The sequence below is a fragment of the Schistocerca gregaria genome, chromosome X (assembly GCF_023897955.1).
Source record: "Schistocerca gregaria isolate iqSchGreg1 chromosome X, iqSchGreg1.2, whole genome shotgun sequence".
NCBI classification, from domain to species: Eukaryota; Metazoa; Arthropoda; class Insecta; order Orthoptera; family Acrididae; genus Schistocerca; species Schistocerca gregaria.
Window position 1 is genome coordinate 600,421,685 of NC_064931.1, and position 20,007 is coordinate 600,441,691.

The 20,007-nt window shown below is 42.6% G+C and overlaps 1 protein-coding gene across 2 annotated transcripts in view; it reads left to right on the plus strand.

The window, feature by feature from the left end:
- The window catches only part of LOC126299244 (MAM and LDL-receptor class A domain-containing protein 1-like), a 352,356-nt gene that overhangs the window by 92,580 nt on the left and 239,769 nt on the right, over positions 1-20,007 (plus strand). For both annotated transcript variants that reach the window (XM_049991032.1, XM_049991033.1), the window contains exon 3: positions 9,442-9,472. In XM_049991032.1, the coding sequence (XP_049846989.1) occupies positions 9,442-9,472 (31 nt within the window). The remainder of the gene's footprint in view (positions 1-9,441; positions 9,473-20,007) is intronic.

Below are 20,007 nucleotides of genomic sequence, written 5' to 3' on the forward strand. Positions count from 1 at the left end.
AGAATCAGCATCGACTGTCTCTCTACTTTCCTGCTCCTCTGTCGTATGCTGACCTAGGTTTTCTATGCCTCGACGTACATTATCCTCGTAATGGTGCGTTATCTGTCCTATTTCTCGCGATACTGCATCGTCTATTGTTCTGTCCTCTATTCTCTGTCCATTCTCATGTTGGGTCTCTACCTCAATTCGGTCAAGGTCTCGGTCTGCCATTGCTAATCTTTCCGAATCCCTTATTTTCAGTTTTAAAAGCAATTCACGCGCCCTACTTCGCGTCAAAATGCGCTCATACGATCTCACACGTTTCATAACCTTTTTATTCACACGACTTGACACTACCAAGACTGACAATCCATTCACTTACTAGTTGGGACAGAACCAACTTGTCAACGATGTATCCGCCACCTGCGCGCTTGCATTGGAGAGAAAACTTAATTCTAACAATTTTTAAAATTCATAACTTAATTATGCTATGGTCTCTGCTAGAATTCTCACTTTTTTTTGAACACTTTTACTATCTATCTATCGCCGCAGCTACTGTTTTCGACTATGTATAACTTTAAGAAAAAAACTTTTTCAACGAAAATTTTTAGCAGGATATTTTTCTGACCTAATTAGGCATGTGGTCGACCTTCAATTATGGTATTTTACCATCCTGGCAGGGTCGCCATTTTCTAAACATTCATGGTGGTGTCTGTTTGTACTATATCGTGTCTCCCTACCACTTTCGCGCAACGACGCTCTGACCGTGTTTTTTAGGGAATTAACTAGTTTGAAACTGGGACCTGCTGCTGGTAAGGAGACGCCAGACCACACATGACATGTAGAATTCAGAAGAGTTCAGTGAGACTAGCGATGATATAACCAAATACTAAATGATCTCAGCGTCAGCTCCACTGCACTCCCTGTAAAAGAATCTTAATTCTAACTAAATATAGTGGAAAGGGTTCAAGGCTTTCCTATTTTTAGTTAGCTGGTAACGTCGAAAAAGCGGTTAAGTTTACCATTGGAAATTTTATTCTACTCACAAAACATCGTTTATAAATTGCACTATTGATAAAAGGAAATGTTTTAATACAGGATGGTAAAAACCAACTGCGTTCAACAAAAATGTGAACGAATATTCCCTGAATGGGTTTCCAAGTTCTACAATCGATCGAAGGATGACCTATGCCATATCAAATCTATAATCTAAATATAATTTAAGTTTCACAAAAGAGAAAACTATCAAAATGGTCTACAGTGACCCTCAATTATCTTTAATTACTTATTTAATTTGTCGTAAATTACAGTGGCTGATGTGGCTTCTCAATAACTATACAAAAGAAAAATCATTGCGTTTCAGATCTGTTCTTCAAGTGGCAAATGTGAACACCATGAGTTTTAATTAACGATCGACACTAGTATTACGCAAAAAGGGGGTGTAACAGATGAGACTTCTGCAGTTCTGAGTGAAGCCTTATGCGCTCAAAAATGCGGCATCGCGTGCGTTCATTACCTTGTCGGTGATTAAACAGCGTCAGGGCGGCAGCGGCCGGCGCAGCAGCGATTCAGCTCGCCGTCTCGGAACCAACTCTCTAACTTCTCCTTACTACAATTTACCGAAGTTATTTTTTAAAAAAACTATCTGGCTATGTTTTCATCTGACCAATCAGGGTCTCAATGTTAACCTTAAGCTCCGCCTACAAAAATTCTGTCTATCCAATGAGAAACGTTATACTTTTCGTGGTGGAGCAATGTTTTTAAAGTTTGCAACGTAACAGAGACGCTAAAAGTCTCACGCTAAAACCTGCAGCTAGTGTGGTCCTTTTAGCGTTATCGTAAGATCTATACTGCTCTTCTGGAGGGCTCTATCTTTTAACATGGGCTGGGGAATGATCCTTGACGTACCTGAGACGCGAAAAAGCCTCACGCTAAAACGTGCGGGTTGTATAGTCGTACAGGTAGGCTCGCGGCGTGGGTGCCCAGCCCCTCCCTTATCTAGCTTAACACGGTTCTGCTCTCGGCTTCTGTCCTCGTTTCTCCCCTCGGAACTGCGTCTGCCTCACGGTGGGAAGGTACGACATGCATTTAGGCATTCTTGTGTTAGTCTGTGGTATTCCATTTGCTCACTCGTTACTCGTATTACTTTGGTTAATTTAATGTCACGATTTATTCGGAGCTATGTGACATACTACTGGATTTGCTTATCATGTCAGGGTTTTCATGTAAGGTGTTGGATTTGCCTGACACCTTACAGCAAGAAATCTATATTCACAGACAAAACACTTTGGAACATCTACTCAATGACAAACAAACTCAACTAACTTTTCCAAAAGCTTTGACAAAATACTTAAAGCTTACAGTCTCGCTGTACATAAATTAATAAAATCACTCCCATTCATCCCACAATAAGTTCAGCTTACAATGTACGTGTACAATTTGTTGCAATCTTTTTATATATAAGAAATTAATACAATGATTGAATAATTCAAGAGAAGCCCATTAACATTTTTAAAGCAAAAGGAAAACATATTTATGTATGCAACTATTTAATCATTGTTTTTGTATCCAGTACTGCAACACATTCACATTAAAAAATGTCTATATAGCTCCCTAATATAATAACTGAGTTTTGCACATGTTAATATTCTCGTGCAGCCCATTCATGTGTTTCAAAAAGAAAAACATGTTTCTGTAAAATCCATGTAATCATGTATGTCTGTCTTCAGTGTAAACTAATATATCTGTAACATATACAACGTCTTTGAACCGTAAATGTAATGTTCAGTGGAGAGGACATACATCAGACAACATTATGCAGGCCTTTTTAACCTTGAAAGTGCCTTTTCTAAATCAACAATTTTAATCATTAGCAAACGACACAAAATAACCCATACTGCCCTTAGTTTGCGACTGTAAAAAGACGTCTATACTCTTCACTAACACCAGCCACGTAACTAAACAATTCTCCAGCTGAAGATGGTAGTGTGAACCATCGAAACGCGTAATGCCAAAATAAACAAACGACTGACGCAAAAATGTTTTATTCATATTGCTTTTTGACTTCAAAAACTTATATTCGCCTTCTCTTCAGCCCTGGATGTTGTAATGGAATCGTTAGAAGCAGATTGTTACACTGCTTAGATGCTGTTCCCATGTGGCCTAGATCACGTAGGCGTCATCAAGGTAATTTGCTTATTGTGGCATACTTTCACTCAGTTGATCTATGCAGTGTGTCCCAGGAAAAATGGCTAATATTCAGGGATATGACCAGAACGATCATTCGAGGCAAAAAAGTCCGGTAAACATGGACTCTTAAAGTCCATACCTTAAGAGCTATTAGCACTTCCTCTTCGATGCTATGTAAGAAATCTTTTCTACTGCAAGCTCTCTGATTTCCATATTTTGGCAGGAGGTAATATTGACCACAACATAATAAAATTTCTAATAAATATGCGCTTGAAAACTTGTTCAGTTGAAGAGACTTGTTCATTAGTAGCGAAGAGGAAGAAGTGCTCGTAGCTCTTACGGCATGGACGTCATTGCATTTTAGATCTCACGTTTACTAGAGTTTTTACTTCGAATGATCGTCCCTGTCATATCCCTGAATCTGACCATTCCTCACGGGACATCTTGTATATCCCTGAAACATTACGGTGACAGCAACAGTTCCAAATGATCTTTCTGTTGTATATTGTGAAATGTGTATTAACGATCAAGACTTGTTGAACTTTCACATCTACTGGTTGCTGTAAGATTTTTTATCATTTTATCTTTTATTTTGTATTTCTGTGCCTACGTAAACTAATTCATATCGTAATTAGAAATATAATTAATGGAGTGCACAATTGGAATTTATTATGTATAGCCCATACTGGCGACCTGTTTTAGCTACGCAGAGAGCAGGAGTGGTGGGAATAAAAAATTTTGAAACAGTGTGTCAGCCAAACCGATTTAAGAAAATACTGGCCTTGGAGAATTTTTCCAGCAGTTTCTTGGAAATCGGTTGACGGTTAATTGAGCGTTTACTGTAGTTCTCAAGTCGCGATATAATCTTATGGTTCTATTCCGTTTAGTGATAATAATTGCCTTTCGGGATGTCTGTTCAGCAGGTAAGAATAGCCCAATCTTTGTAATCTGTCAAGCTCTGATTTTACTGACTCAGGTTGAACAAAAAGTACCGGGCGTACTTGTCAGAATCACAGTTGAGTGGTTACTTTACAAGCTATGTGGTCAGAGATACTCTTTGTGCAGCCCAGTGTAGATTCGCAAAGTTACTTGAAATTACAACACAAGTTATTTATATCATGGAAATGTATTGAATTAGAAGTGAGATTACTTTGGTGTTTGATTTAGAGCCGTAAATAAAGGAAAAGCAGCAAATAACAAATTTCAACACTACTGAAGAGGCCACTAAAAGTAATGGTGATCTTCTATGCGTTTTTCTTACTTAGTTATTGCCCTGTAGCGGGGTCGTTCGTATCACGATTTCGTACTTCGTCGGATGTAGTAGCGTTGTCCCGATACTCCACGAAGTCTCATGTTCTATTAATGCCATGGTTGCGCCAGTATCATTTGATATTCAACGAGTATTCTATTAAAGCGTAATTTCAGTATTAATCTTCCTGGCGCCTCACCCCCCTGGGCCAACGACTAGCCAAACGGATCGCCTGTCGCACCAAGTGTTTACAAAAGGCACACGGTACCAGGTGGCTAAGCTTGTTGCAAGAGAAGCCTGAAACTGTGAGCAACGAATCAGTCCGAACAGGATTTATGGAAAACCGTTTCCGTTATCAGCGAATTGAGCTTCCTCGGCGAATTGCACTGACGGACTCTTCTCTGGAAACCAGTAGAAAATATTCATTTCAGAGCGATGTTTCGACAAGTTTCATACTTTTCACCTTCGTCACAAGATGACAACATAAACGTTATCAGTCATACGCATATTCGAAGCAGGAAATACTCCCTTCATATACAGCAACATAAATCTGGTTCGTGGAAAAATGTTGAGGGCCATTTGCAGTGACTACACACTTTCTTTGTTTCCGTTTACTCTTTCCCCGCGTTTGCTTAAATTGTGATTCCTTGAGTGGGTAGTTGCCACCTTCTTCTGTCTCATACAAACATTTAACGAAGAGTAAAATGATGAAAAATAACTCGTGTTCGTGTACTACTCCTTTCAAAATTATCATACGTTTCTCAGGTCGTAAAGTACAGCTAGTACGTAGTATTTCTGTTAAAATTGTGTACGTTTCCAGAACAGGTCGATTGTCCCCTCTGGGTCAGATAACTTTCCACTAGACAATTATCCTCTTCTATTTTTAACCCTTTCACTGCTCCAGACGTAAATATACGCTAATCGTTTCCGTGCTCCAGACGTATATATACTATTTGCTATAAAAATACTTACAGCGGTCCCTGCTACAATCGTATAGTTACGTATAACGCCGACAATCGAGCCAGATAGTCGAAGGTAATTGTTGCGCAATTATGCAGTTTAATTGTTGGAGTACTGGGAAATACCTGAACGACTGTTGAATGCTGAATTCTCTTTCTGCTGAGTTCATTCGTATCGCTATATTACCTAGTTTGTGCGCGGCCGTTTCTGCTTTACCGAATAAATTGACGCGACGTTACCGTTCGTTTGCAGATGATGAGTAATCTAAACCAAAGTGACGACGAGGACATCATCATGCCCAATCCAGCTGATTATGGGTGGACAGATATTGGCGACGACGAGCTGGCAGATAAATCTGTCACCACAAATATAAAAAATGTTTGTGAACCAACAAACGTTGAACCAGTAAAAGCAGTTCCAAATTTTGATGTTATCGTCGATTATTTCTCCGATTTCGAAGAAGAGCCTGAGCGTATGCCTGAAAAATCTCCCAAGAGACACAAAACATTTGATTTTAGATGGAAAGGCTCTGATTTGGACCCTAAAGTGCATAATTTCGATAACAGTGGTTGCGGTTGCAAAATCGTCAATTTAGATGATTTATGTACTGTATACTACTACTTCCAAGTTTTTTTAGCCAAGAAATTGTGAGTTACATAGCTGAGAAATGTAATTTATACACTCATGGAAATGGAAAAAAGAACACATTGACACCGGTGTGTCAGACCCACCATACTTGCTCCGGACACTGCGAGAGGGCTGTACAAGCAATGATCACACGCACGGCACAGCGGACACACCAGGAACCGCGGTGTTGGCCGTCGAATGGCGCTAGCTGCGCAGCATTTGAGCACCGCCGCCGTCAGTGTCAGCCAGTTTGCGTGGCATACGGAGCTCCATCGCAGTCTTTAACACTGGTAGCATGCCGCGACAGCGTGGACGTGAACCGTATGTGCAGTTGACGGACTTTGAGCGAGGGCGTATAGTGGGCATGCGGGAGGCCGGGTGGACGTACCGCCGAATTGCTCAACACGTGGGGCGTGAGGTCTCCACAGTACATTGATGTTGTCGCCAGTGGTCGGCGGAAGGTGCACGTGCCCGTCGACCTGGGACCGGACCGCAGCGACGCACGGATGCACGCCAAGACCGTAGGATCCTACGCAGTGCCGTAGGGGACCGCACCGCCACTTCCCAGCAAATTAGGGACACTGTTGCTCCTGGGGTATCGGCGAGGACCATTCGCAACCGTCTCCATGAAGCTGGGCTACGGTCCCGCACACCCTTAGGCCGTCTTCCGCTCACGCCCCAACATCGTGCAGCCCGCCTCCAGTGGTGTCGCGACAGGCGTGAATGGAGGGACGAATGGAGACGTGTCGTCTTCAGCGATGAGAGTCGCTTCTGCCTTGGTGCCAATGATGCGTGTTTGGCGCCGTGCAGGTGAGCGCCACAATCAGGACTGCATACGACCTAGGCACACAGGGCCAACACCCGGCATCATGGTGTGGGGAGCGATCTCCTACACTGGCCGTACACCTCTGGTGATCGTCGAGGGGACACTGAATAGTGCACGGTACATCCAAACCGTCATCGAACCCATCGTTCTACCATTCCTAGACCGTCAAGGGAACTTGCTGTTCCAACAGGACAATGCACGTCCGCATGTATCCCGTGCCAACCAACGTGCTCTAGAAGGTGTAAGTCAACTACCCTGGCCAGCAAGATCTCCGGATCTGTCCCCCATTGAGCATGTCTGGGACTGGATGAAGCGTCGTCTCACGCGGTCTGCACGTCCAGCACGAACGCTGGTCCAACTGAGGCGCCAGGTGGAAATGGCATGGCAAGCCGTTCCACAGGATTACATGCAGCATCTCTACGATCGTCTCCATGGGAGAATAGCAGCCTGCATTGCTGCGAAAGGTGGATATACACTGTACTAGTGCCGACATTGTGCATGCTCTGTTGCCTGTGTGTATGTGCCTGTGGTTCTGTCAGTGTGATCATGTGATGTATCTGACCCCAGGAATGTGTCAATAAAGTTTCCCCTTCCTGGGACAATGAATTCACGGTGTTCTTATTTCAATTTCCAGGAGTGCATTATGAACACCTTTGTAACGATGCCAGTAAAAAATCAAGACAGCGACGTTGGAAAAACACAAACAGTGACGAAGTTTACTGTTTCCTTGCTGTAAATTTTCTGATTGCTCAAGTGAGAAAAAATGAAATAAACAGTTATTGGACCAATGATCAGTTACTGTCTACTCCAATGTTTGCGCAAATCATGCCGAGAGATAGATATCTTCTGTTACTTAGAATGTTACATTTTGCTGATAACAGTAAGGACCCTGGAGATGACAAAATCTGGAAATTACGTCGAACTGTGGATCACTTAAGAAAAGTATTTCAAGGTGCTTTCTATCCTTTTAAAAATTTGTGCAGTGACGTAAGTTTAGTTCTCTTCAAAGGTCGTGTCTCTTCAAGCAGTGCATTCCATCCAAACGCCACAGATTTTGTGTAAAATTTTTTGTGTTTTGTGAATGTGAAACTGGTTATATTCTTGACTTTATTATTTATGTGGGTGCAGCAACAGACGTAAAAAAAGAAACTGACTTTGGTGTAAATATTGGAATACCTGGAAGCATTGTTCTTACTTTACTTGAACGTTACCTTGGTAAAGGTCCCACATTATATGTTGACAATTGGTACACTAGCCCAACGTTATTTTCTTATTTGCATGACAGAGTGACTAATGCCTGTGGAACTGTGAGAACAAACCGAAAAAAATACTTGCTTTATCAAAAAAACTTAAAAAAGGCGAGATCGAGTTTATGTCAACAGATAAACTTCTTGCTTTGAAGTGGCAGGACAAGCGGGAAGTGAGGATGCTTTCAACTCTTCATACAAGCGAAATTACAGCGACTGACAAAATTGAGAGAACCACGAATGAACCAAAAACAAAACCAGCTGGCATCGTAAGCTACACTGAAAATATGGGGGCCGTCGACAGGAGCGACATGATGCTAAGATCAGTAGAATGTGTACGAAAAACTCTAAAATGGTATAAAAAAGGATTTTTTCATTTGGTGAATCTGTCTCTACTCAATGCGCATGCATTATATAAAACTCAAACAGGACGAAATAGTTCAGTATCTGATTTTTAACAGAAACTTATCAAGGAGATCCTAGAGATTCACCACCATCCGCAAACAGAGGGACGTCGTGGAAGGAGATCGTCTGATGGTGACAATCCCTTACGCCTAACCGAGCGCCACTTTATCTCGCTAATCCCAGGAGCTTCAAAGAAGAAGGCCGCCCAGAGAAGGTGTATTGTATGTGCAAAACATGATAAACAAAGTGACACAAGATACATTTGTGTAAAATGTAATGTGCCTTTTATGTCTGAATTTTTGTTTCGAGAGATATCACACTTTGAAGTATTACTAATGTAATATGTTTTGTATTTTTTTCTCCTAATAAAGTACTTTTTCTGTACAAAATAAGACTTTCTGAACAAAGATTTAAAAAAAGGAAACGATTTTCACCGACAATACTGGATTTTGCGTCTCATTTTTATCTCAATAATAACGGCAGATTCCTACAGCCGTATATATACGCACCGGGTGAAAATATCGTGCACAGGGCGGGAGTCGCTGAGAGTAAATGCGCAGTGAAAGGGTTAACGAACTTTCCTAAAGTTTGTGACCTTCGCTGCCTTGTATTATTCATGAAGTGGACGACTAGTTATTCGTTGGACCGATATTAGCAGAAAAGACTTCCTTTTCATGATTTTTCTGGGAGGAAATAACTTTAGGCTTATAGTTACCAAGAGCCAACATTTGAAACCTGAAAGGTAAATGTGTATGATCTGTTCAGCATTCGGTATGAACGACTAAGTAAGGTTGTAAACAGCCTTTTACAGATAAGGGAAAAAATCAACATTGCCCTAAAATAAAATCACAAATACTTTACAGTCATTGATATTCAGACATTATGTAAATTACTATCTTAGGATTTAAGTTGTTGTCCATTTTATATTTAGTAAATAAATGGTGCTCTCTCATTTTCAGGAACGCTTCAAAAGACAGCCAGAGCCCTCAGGTAAGATATTTCGTACTTCTAATACGACTGCTATCGTTTTCTTATTGATTATGGAAATATCAGAGACAGCCAAACAGCTCCCCTTACACAATTATATTATCCTGTCAAGATGTTGTAACTTCATAAGTGCTTTTTATTGTAATTCAAACGAATGTACGAGACATTAATTCTTGACAATCAGTGAGTATTTCTTATGGTAATTACACTCAGTAATGTTTTTAGGGTACACGGTAACTCTACTCGAAAAATGTGTTATAATGAGAATTGCCACATGCTTCAGTAAAAGTTCTACATCAGTATCTCTGTCCCTCATCACTTGTCAATTCGGTTGGCATACTTACTGTAGTTGACAAAATCTTGTATAGTCTTCAGAGCAATAATCCAAGCATAGACTATTTAAAGTAGTCTATACATCAACTGATGTTAATAAATATATTCGGAACTACATCTCGAATATGCTATAATGTGAACTAATTGTGCTTTCTGAAAACTATCAAACCGTTTAGCGATAGCTTTTCACAGTTGATACGTTCTTCAAGCCGAGAGATGTAGCTTACATTGTAATTATACACTGTCCAGTCACATTAATGTGATCACCTATCAAAAGCGTGAATAACCGCCTTTTGCAGCGCGGACGTCAGCGAAACATGCAGCACGCTGCTTCACTTCTGCGCCAGATTTCTCAGTTGACACTCCCGATAGAGGTCGTCGCACAGATTCACAGTTGGATTTACATCTGAAGAGTTTGATAGACTTTGAGGAAGTACTGTAAACTAATCCTGGTGCTCTTCGAACAACACATGCACATTGCGAGCTGTGTGACACGTAGCGTAGTCATGCTGGTACACTATGTGATCAAAAGTATCCGGACACCCGAAAACATTCTTTTTCCATATTAGGTACATTGTGCTGCTACCCACTGCCAGGTACTCCATATCAGCGACCTCAATAGTCATTAGACATCGCGAGAGAGCAGAATAGGGCGCCCTGCGGAACTCACGGACTTCGATCATGATCAGATGAATTGGGTGCTTGTGTCATACGTCTGTACGTGAGATTTCCACACTCCTAAACATCCTTAGGTCCACTGTTTCTGATGTGATAGTGAAGTGGAAACGTGACTGACAGAGACCGGTGACAGTTGAAGAGGATCGTAATGTGCAATAGGCAGACATCTATCCAGACCATAACTCAGGAATTCCAAATTGCATCAGAATTCACTGCAAGTACTACGACAGTTAGGCAGGAGGTGAGAAAACTTGGATTTCATGGTTGAGCAGGTGCTCGTAAGCCACACATCACACCGGTAAAGGCCAAACGACAGCTCGCTTGACGTAAGGAGCGTAAACATTGGAAAACTGAGCAGTGGAAAAACGTTGGCGCATCACGGTACACACTGTGGCGATCTGATGGTATAGTTTGGGTATAGCGAATGCCCGGTGGACGTCACCTGCCAGCGTGTGTAGTGCTAACAGTAAAATTCGGAGGTGGTGGTGTTATGGTGTGGTCGTGTTTTTCATGGAGGAGCTTGCACCCCTTGTTGTTTTGCGTGGCACTATCACAGCACAGGCCTACATTGATGTTTTAAGCACCTTCTTGCTTCCCACTGTTGAAGAGCAATTCGGGCATGGCGATTGCATCTTTCAACAGGATGGAGCACCTGTTCATAATGCACGGCCTGTGGTGGAGTGGCTACCAACAATAACATCCCTGTAATGGACTGGCCTGCACAGAGTCCTGACCTGAATCCTATAGAACACCCAGACGACGAGACGAGGCAAGAAACTAGGGCTCGCTTCGGCGGGCCATATGTGGCCAAGTGGCATGGCTGCCCAGCTTTTGCTGGCGACGACTGCTCTGGAGACAAGGGGCAAACTGGGAAGGCACGACGACGTCCCCGTAAGAGCCGCCGAACGAATACGAAACTGAGAAGCGGGAAGACAGCTTGCACTGCCCACAGGCGCTCAGAATATCGCGCTAGTGTGAGAGCGCGCGCGGGGGGGGGGGGGGGGGGGGGGGGGGGGGGAGTGCTGTCACCGGCGGTAGCACAGCAGGCGCTCTGTCGACTGGATCGGTAGGTAAGCGCACCGAGCTGCGTTGTTTTTGAAGGAGAGCCCGCCACGTTATTCTGTATTTATTTTGGAAGCAATGACGTACGGTTCTAGCAAACTGAGACGCCATCATCAGTTCTCCTCCCGCCAACCAATCAAAAGCAATCTGCCGCAGGTCTGCACATGCACATTTCAGCGCGCACAGCGGCACCAACCCGAAGCTTCCATTCGCCGTCACAGGCGCGCTATTCTTCGCTGTACTGAAAAGTGTGTTTCGAGTATGTAGTATTGTTCAAATTTCGCTGATCACGTGTTTCCATACAGGCATAATAACGATAGGGTATTTGATTGAGTTCTGTAAACTGTCATAAATACCATATTATCTCATTTTATTCTCATTCACATAGACGACTTGTTTTGGATTTTACGTTTCAGAACATGAGTTAGGAATGGTGTGTAGTACAACATTGTACAATTACATCTATAAAAACATCCAAAAAAGCGTATTTACAAATAAAAGTAGCGAAATGCATATGGCAACAAACAAACTGACTTCAACTAGTTGCATAGACGGAACATATCTCCATGAACCCGAAAAATTGTTTAAGAGGGTGTAAAAGCATAAGAAGATGCATATGATATGGTTTTAGCACTCTAATAGAGATCCAAATGATGAAGTTGCCAACTTCTCTACAAGATACATCAACGATTTCGGTCTGGAAAACATAATTTAAAAACGCCTTTTCGAGAGCGTGTGGCGAGAGCAGCTATTGAAGTTCGTCGTAATTTATAACATGCATCTGATGAATCAAAATGTTTCATATATGGTGGTATAGTCTAAAAGCATTATGGAGAGGATCTTTTTGTCTGTCTCTAATGTTGTTGAGGATTCGATTGTGACAGACAAGAGTATAAAGACAATTGCTGCTAGTTTCATTTGCAGTAATTGAAGTTGTGCTCTTAGATTCCTCTCTGATCACACACTCGGAAATCGCTCCATAACCGGAAAAAATGGTAAATTATTTGTGACCGGAAAACATATAAATGTCACTGTCAGTTGTTTCATACACAGTAATTTCATCTCTAGCAATTTCTTCTTTCATTTCATAAACATACGGAAGTCGTGAAATCGAAGATACACAATACTGAGAAAGCGCGTTCTTAGATGTAAATAACAACAAATATTTCAGAAAAATACTTAGCTTTCAAGAACTACTAAGTCTCAGGACGTGTTACAAACAAGAAGAGGAAAAAAATTTTTTTCATACCCAATGCCATGCAAATCTACCTCCTTTAGCACTGGTACTACTTGGCTACTACAACTCGCATGCAGTTAGTGCTTTGCTTCTTCTAATTCTTGCCGAGAAAGACACATGCTGACTTTGTTGCCGAATGATGCGGGCGTAAGTCCTAAACGCATGAAATTTTGGAAGATTTTCGCTAACATGCTTCACAAAATTCCTTTCCATTGTCACTTAAAAGTTTTAAACGGCTTTAGATAATTATAAGTAAATCATTTGCGGAAAAAAGTACACGAAGTCACTAGTAATTTCAACTAACACTCGTGCAGTACACTTGAGCAGAGCCAACCATTTGAAATTTAATGATTTTTGAGCTCTTCATTACTAAAAAATAACAAGTATTTTGTGAGAATATTGACCAAAAGTGTTTTTTATGTTATTCTCATTCACAGTAACAACAATACAACCACATTTCTAACAAAGGAGAACAGTCTATTATGAACTCACTTTCCATTCAGATGCTTCCTAGTGATTCTTCAGTAAAACATAAACACTAAATCCGAAACTGAAACCACTCAATAATTCTAAAATAACAAATCCTAGGCTGTAAACAAATCACACCAAACCGAACGAATGGCCATACCGAAACTTAACCGCTGCTCGGCACAGTTGTCGGAAAATTAGCAGCAGGACCGATCGGTAATAGATCTCAGAAGCTTGCAGAATAGCAACTTTGGATAAAGAATCGAAAATGACGTCACTACCGAGGCTAACCTACCGCACCGATCGGTACGAACGATACAGAATAGGGCCCGGAGGTGCGCACTATGCTGAAGAACATGGCAGAGGAGGCGATTGCGGCCTTCAAAGCGGCCACAGGTGCAGAGAGGGCAGCTCTTAAGGCCACGTGGCCTGCGGAGATGTTGGAGCCATGCAGCCAGCTGTGGCAAATGCGCTCGCAGCTGGCACACGATCTCCGTGCAGTGATGACACCTACTGCCACTCCCCCATGGAGCAGTCAGTGAAGAACCACAGCGCAATATACAGGGTGGCCCATTGATCGTGACTGGGCCAAATATCTCACGAAATAAGCGTCAAACGAAAAAAACTACAAAGAACGAAACTTGTCTAGCTTGAAGAGGGGGGGGGGAACCAGATGACGCTATGGTTGGCCCGCTAGATGGCGCTTCTATAGGTCAAACGGATATCAACTGCGTTTTTCTAAATAGGAACCCCAATTTTTATTACATATTCGTGTAGTTTTAAAGAAATATTAATGTTTTAGTTGGACCACTTTTTTCGCTTTGTGATAGATGGCTCTGTAGTAGCCACAAACATCTGGCTCACAATTTTAGACGAACAGTTGGTAACAGGTAGGTTTTTAAATTAAAATACAGAACGTATACCTGTAAATACCACATTAATGCAATAAATGCTCAAAATGATGTCCGTCAACCTCAGTGCATTTGGCAATACGTGTAACGACATTCCTCTCAGCAGCGAGTAGTTCGCCTTCCGTAATGATCGCGCATGCATTGTCAATGCGCTGACGCATGTTGTCAGGCGTTGTCGGTGGATCACGATAGCAAAAATCCTTCAACTTTCCCCACAGAAAGAAATCCGGGGACGTCAGATCCGGTGAACGTGCGGGTCATGGTATGGTGCTTCGACGACCAATCCACCTGTCATGAAATATGCTATTCAATACCGCTTCAACCACATGCGAGCTATGTGCCGGACATCCATTATGTTGGAAGTACATCCCCATTATGTCATGCAGTGAAACATCTTGTATTAACATCGGTAGAACATTATGTAGGAAATCAACATACATTGCACCATTTTGATTGGCATCGACAAAATGGGGGCCACTTATCCTTCCTCCCATAATGCCGCACCATACATTAACCCGCCAAGGTCGCTGATGTTCCACTTGTCGCAGCCATCGTGGATTTTCCGTTGCCGAATAGTGCATATTATGCCGGTTTATGTTACCACTGTTGCTGAATGACGCTTCGTCGCTAAATAGAAGGCGTGCAAAAACATCTGTCATCGTCCCGTATTTCTCTTGTGCCCAGTGGCAGAACTGTACACGACGTTCAAAGTGTCGCCGTGCAATTCTTGCTGCATAGAAATAGGGGACGGATGCAATGGATGTTGATTTAGCAACACCGACGTTTTTGAGATTCCCGATTCTCGCGCAATTTGTCTCTTACTAATGTGCGGATTAGCCGCGACAGCAGGTAAAACACCTACTTGGGCATCATCATTTGTTGCAGGTCGTGGTTGACGTTTCACATGTGGCTGAACACTTCCTGTTTCCTTAAATAACGTAACTATCCGGCGAACGGTCCGGACACTGGGATGATGTCGTCCAGGATATCGAGCAGCATACATATCACACGCCCGTTGGGCACTTTGATCACAATAGCCATACATCAGCATGATGTCGACCTTTTCCGCAATTGGTAAACGGTCCATTTTAACACGGGTAATTTATCACGAAGCAAATACCGTTCGCAATGGCGGAATGTTACGTGATACCACGTACTTATACGTTTGTGACTATTACAGCGCCATCTATCACAAAGCGAAAAAAGTGACCCAACTAAAACATTCATATTTCTTTACGTACTATACGAATATGTAATAAAAAATGGGCGTTCCTGTTTAAAAAAACGCAATTGATATCCGTTTGACCTATGGCAGCGCCATCTAGTGGACCAACCATAGCGCCATCTGGTTTTCCCTTTCAAGCTAGACGAGTTTCGTTCTTTGTAGTTTTTTCGTTTGACGCTTATTTCGTGAGATATTTGGCCCGGTCACTATCAATGGACCATCCTGAGCCGGCCGGAGTGGCCGAGCGGTTCTAAGCGCTGCACTCTGGAACCGCGCGACCCCTACGGTCGCAGGTTCTAATCCTGCCTTGGGCATGGATGTGTGTGATGTCCTTAAGTTATTTAGGTTTAACTAGTTCTAAGTTCTAGGGGACTGATGACCTCCGAAGTTATGTCCCATAGTGCTCAGAGCTACTTGAATTTGGACCACACTGTATACACCGAAGAAGAACACGGGTGCCGCTGCAAAAAAACCGAATCGTATCGGCTCCGAGCAGCTCTGCTGCGATGAGTGGGCTGCTACAGCGATCAGGACACTCAAGGGTATCGGCTGCGTCATCCGCTACATAGGGTAGACCCAGCCACGGCCCTCACTGGGCCTGTCAGCGCAGCCAACGGAGGAGGAGTGGTGCCACTACGCGACCGCACATCTCCGGTCGTTTGGCTACGAGGCACGCCTACCAGTCACTGATGGGCGACTTGGGCCTTTCCTGCGCCCAGTCATCACTGACACAGCGCGCACAGGGGGCTCTCACACTTCAAACAGCAGCTCACCTTGCTGCCGTATCGTAATGAACTGATCTCTTATGACGAACAGATGCCCTAGACACTAGACCCGCTTGCATATTCTCCGCTATTAACTTAACCTATCCTTGCATGACGTGTCGCAATCAGCAGGATATCCCCTACTGCTCTTACTACCCCACCCAACTATCGCAGAGTTTTTTTTTTTTTCAAATGTTCAAATGGGTGTCAAATCTTATGGGACTTAACTGCTAAGGTCATCAGTCCCTACGCTTACACACTACTGAACCTAAACTATCCTAAGGACAAACACACACAACCATGCCCGAGGGAGGACTCGAACCTCCGCCAGGATCAGCCGCATGGGAGGGTTTTTTCCCCTCTGGAACTTGTCTTTCTTCTCTGCCCTTCAAACCGCTACACTTTGTGTAATTTTCGACTCAATCCATCTCCAGATAAGCGCGTATTAATGGTTAACCTTAACCAGACGTATGCAAACATCTTGCAAAACCTCACTTTAGTGAAAACTAACCCTTATGCAGAGATGACAGTAGACCTGTGTTGGCCATCATGCTGGTATGGGCGTGGAGGCGCTCCACCTTTAAAAGAGTTCATACTTCTCTGAGTTTGTTGTGGTGTCTCTTGAACAGGTTATACCTTTGATGAGACTAAAATAGAACTTTCCAGGAAAATATTTGTAAGACGGATGCTGACTGATCTTTGTTAGTGGACAAGAGAATTGCCTAAAACAGAAAATGCTGGAAACCGTGATTTCGATGCATCAGCCTGTTGCTGTCACATCTCTACGCATGAACATGTCTGGTCAGCTCTGTCCCGAGTAGTTGGCTGTCATTGCTTCTGAATGAGTGAGAGGAGCAGACATGTTTAGTGACTAGTTGACTGCAGCACAAAATGGTGCTCACGATTAAAAAACTGGTGTTCATTATTGGGTGTTTTACGAACCACGAGTAGTGGAAAACAAGTGTGGAAGTGTTTGCGCAAGAGTTTAAGACTGGAAATGTTCTGGCAAACCCTGCGTAAAAGTCTGCAATCCAAAACTTAGTGGCAAAATGGCGCGAAACGGACCCTGTAGTGAATAAAAGACCGGAACTATCTGAAAAGAGTTCGAACACCAGAAAAGACTGATCAAGTGAAGGAAGGTCTGGGACAAAGTCTGACGATATCTCAACGCCGTTTATCTGTGCGACCGGGGATTAAGCGATCGTTATGTCTGATCTGCAACTGTATCCTTATGATTTACTGTTGCGCATGAGTTAAAGTTTCCGGACGAACTTCCACGTGTTGCATTTCTGTCTTTGGTTTCTGAGTGAAATGGAAGTGGGACTTTTGGATCCTGTGTTTCATTCATCCTGTCAGGATATGTAAACTCAAAGAAAATGCACCATTATGCATGAAAAAATTGCAGTAAGTGCTTTGAAGAGTCATTGCATAATCTCAAGATTGACGTTTGGTGCGCAATGTCTAGTGTCACCATCATAAAACGATTCTTTCGCCGAACAGTTGATACTAACCAGTATTTCCGGAAACTGTTTAACCCGTAAGTGGATCAACTCATAGGAGATGAATGATTGCATGGATATTTTCCACAAGACAGAGCAACAGTACACACCTCCTTGACAACCTTCTCACGAGTGCATAATACGAGGGCTATTCGGAAGTAAGGAACGATCGGTCTCGAAATGGAAACCACTGTGAAAATCTGACGAGGCTTTTCACAGAAGTTGTGGGTAGTGTCTCTAGTATGCCCGTCGATCACATCAAGACGCTCTTTTCAGTTGTGAGCGCACTGTGAGCGATTAAAGGTGCCTAGAACAACAATGTCTACCGCCAAGTAGGAGGGCCCACTGAGAGGTTTCGCCTTAATGAATGCAGCCCACCTAACACAACTGCCACGCACTTCCTTCTTTATGGCAATTCTCAGCCGCACTCTGCAGGTGCAGTGAAGACGCTCCTGCGGCCTTTTCGATGGGAAGTGTTCGATCACCCACAACACAGCCCTAATTGGGTCGTCCTGAGTATAATCTCTGTTCAAATGAAACGTTGGATACGAAGAAAACACTTGGGCACCGGCTACGCGCTATAGACCTGCGTTGAGAATTATCGGAAAGCACAGGCAGCTGCCTCCTATGACGATGGTGTTGGAAATTTGGTATAACGCTCCGACAAATGTCTAAGTCCAAGCGGCGACTATGTAGAGAAGTACCTGGAAGGTGCAGCTAAATGTGCAAAGAAAACAGTTTTGATTTTCACTGTGGTTTCCATTTCGTGACTGATCGTTCCGAACAACCCTCGTATTTTCAATGAGGAAAGGACAATTAGCAGAGGCAGCGCAATCTCGCGGCCCTCTCGATCACCTGATCTCTCTCCCTGTGATATCTACATGTGGCACAGATTAAAGGGTGAAGTGTTCTCAAATAATCGTCACACCATGGAAGATCTACAGCAGAACACTGAAAGTGCTATTTCTGCTATATCTCAGGTGGAGCTGCTACACGTGTCTCACAGTTTGATAAATCGAGCATTGCACTACATATCGTCCATGGTGACCATTTCTAGTATATTCTTTTATATTAATTAAGAAAGCCTAATCTCGCGTTTTATTTTGTCCATTTTGTAGTTCTGAGGTAGAGTTATTCTACAAGTTGATTGTTAAAACTAAAACTCCATTATATTCAGTACAATTAGTTACTTTGCCATGATAAAATTGTGGTATCACATAGCAGCAAGAAACCGCTTTACATAATAAGAAAAATTATGTAATCCATAGTGAAATTTAAACATTATCTGTATCATATGGTTATTGTAAGTAAAACACAACGAGCACTGTCATTCTGATCACCTTTTAAAGTGAATGCATATAGTAATATTTTAGGTGAGAAATATGTGAGTAAAGGTAATTATTTTGAAAATATAATTCTAAAGTCATATTAATGGAAGTTGAGTTAAATACTGATAGCTCTGGACTAATAGCAAAAACGTGTTCATTGAAACCTAACTTTAACATACAATGCTCAGAGCAAAAAGAACAAAGCACTCTTTCATTAAAGGGCTGATTATTGATGATTACCGAGATTATGTTACAAGTTTCTCATACAGTAAAGGACCAAACTGTAGGAGACTCTGCTGACTCTGTTCCGTAGCCCAGTAAGCATGAAATACAAGTTCCAGGCTAGTGTAATACCAGTTAATTGCTTTAGCTTGCCTAATTAATCATACGGGCGGCTCTCTCTCACTTACACTGTACCCCAATAAAATAACGTCTGACGGTGTTGAATTACCAGTGAAGAGTGAGGAGTCTAGCACTCTTCACTTATAATAATGAATGATAACTCATTATTTATATTCAGTTAGTCTGACACTGACGAACGATGACCATATAAAGCCAAATTATGAATCATAATTTGAGGTGTCTACATCTACATCTACATGGTAACTCTGCAGTTCATATTTAAGTGCTTGGCAGAGGGTTCATCGAACCATTTTCAAACTACTTCTCTACCATTACGCTCTCGAATGGCGCGTGGGAAAAAGGAACACCTAAATCTTTCCGTTCGAGCTCTGATTTCTCTTATTTTATGATGATGATCATTTCTCCCTCCGTAGGTGGGTGTCAACAACATATTTTCGCAATCGGAAGAGAATTTTGGTGACTGAAATTTCGTAAAAAGGTCTCGCCGCAAAGAAAACCGCCTTTGTTTCAGTGACTGCCACCCCAACTCGCGTATCATATCAGTGACACCCTCAGCCCTATTGCGTGATAACACGAAACGAACTGCCCTTCTTTGCGCCTTTTCGATGTCCTCCGTCAATTCTACCTGGTAAGGTTCCCACACCGCTCAGCAATATTCCAGCAGAGGACG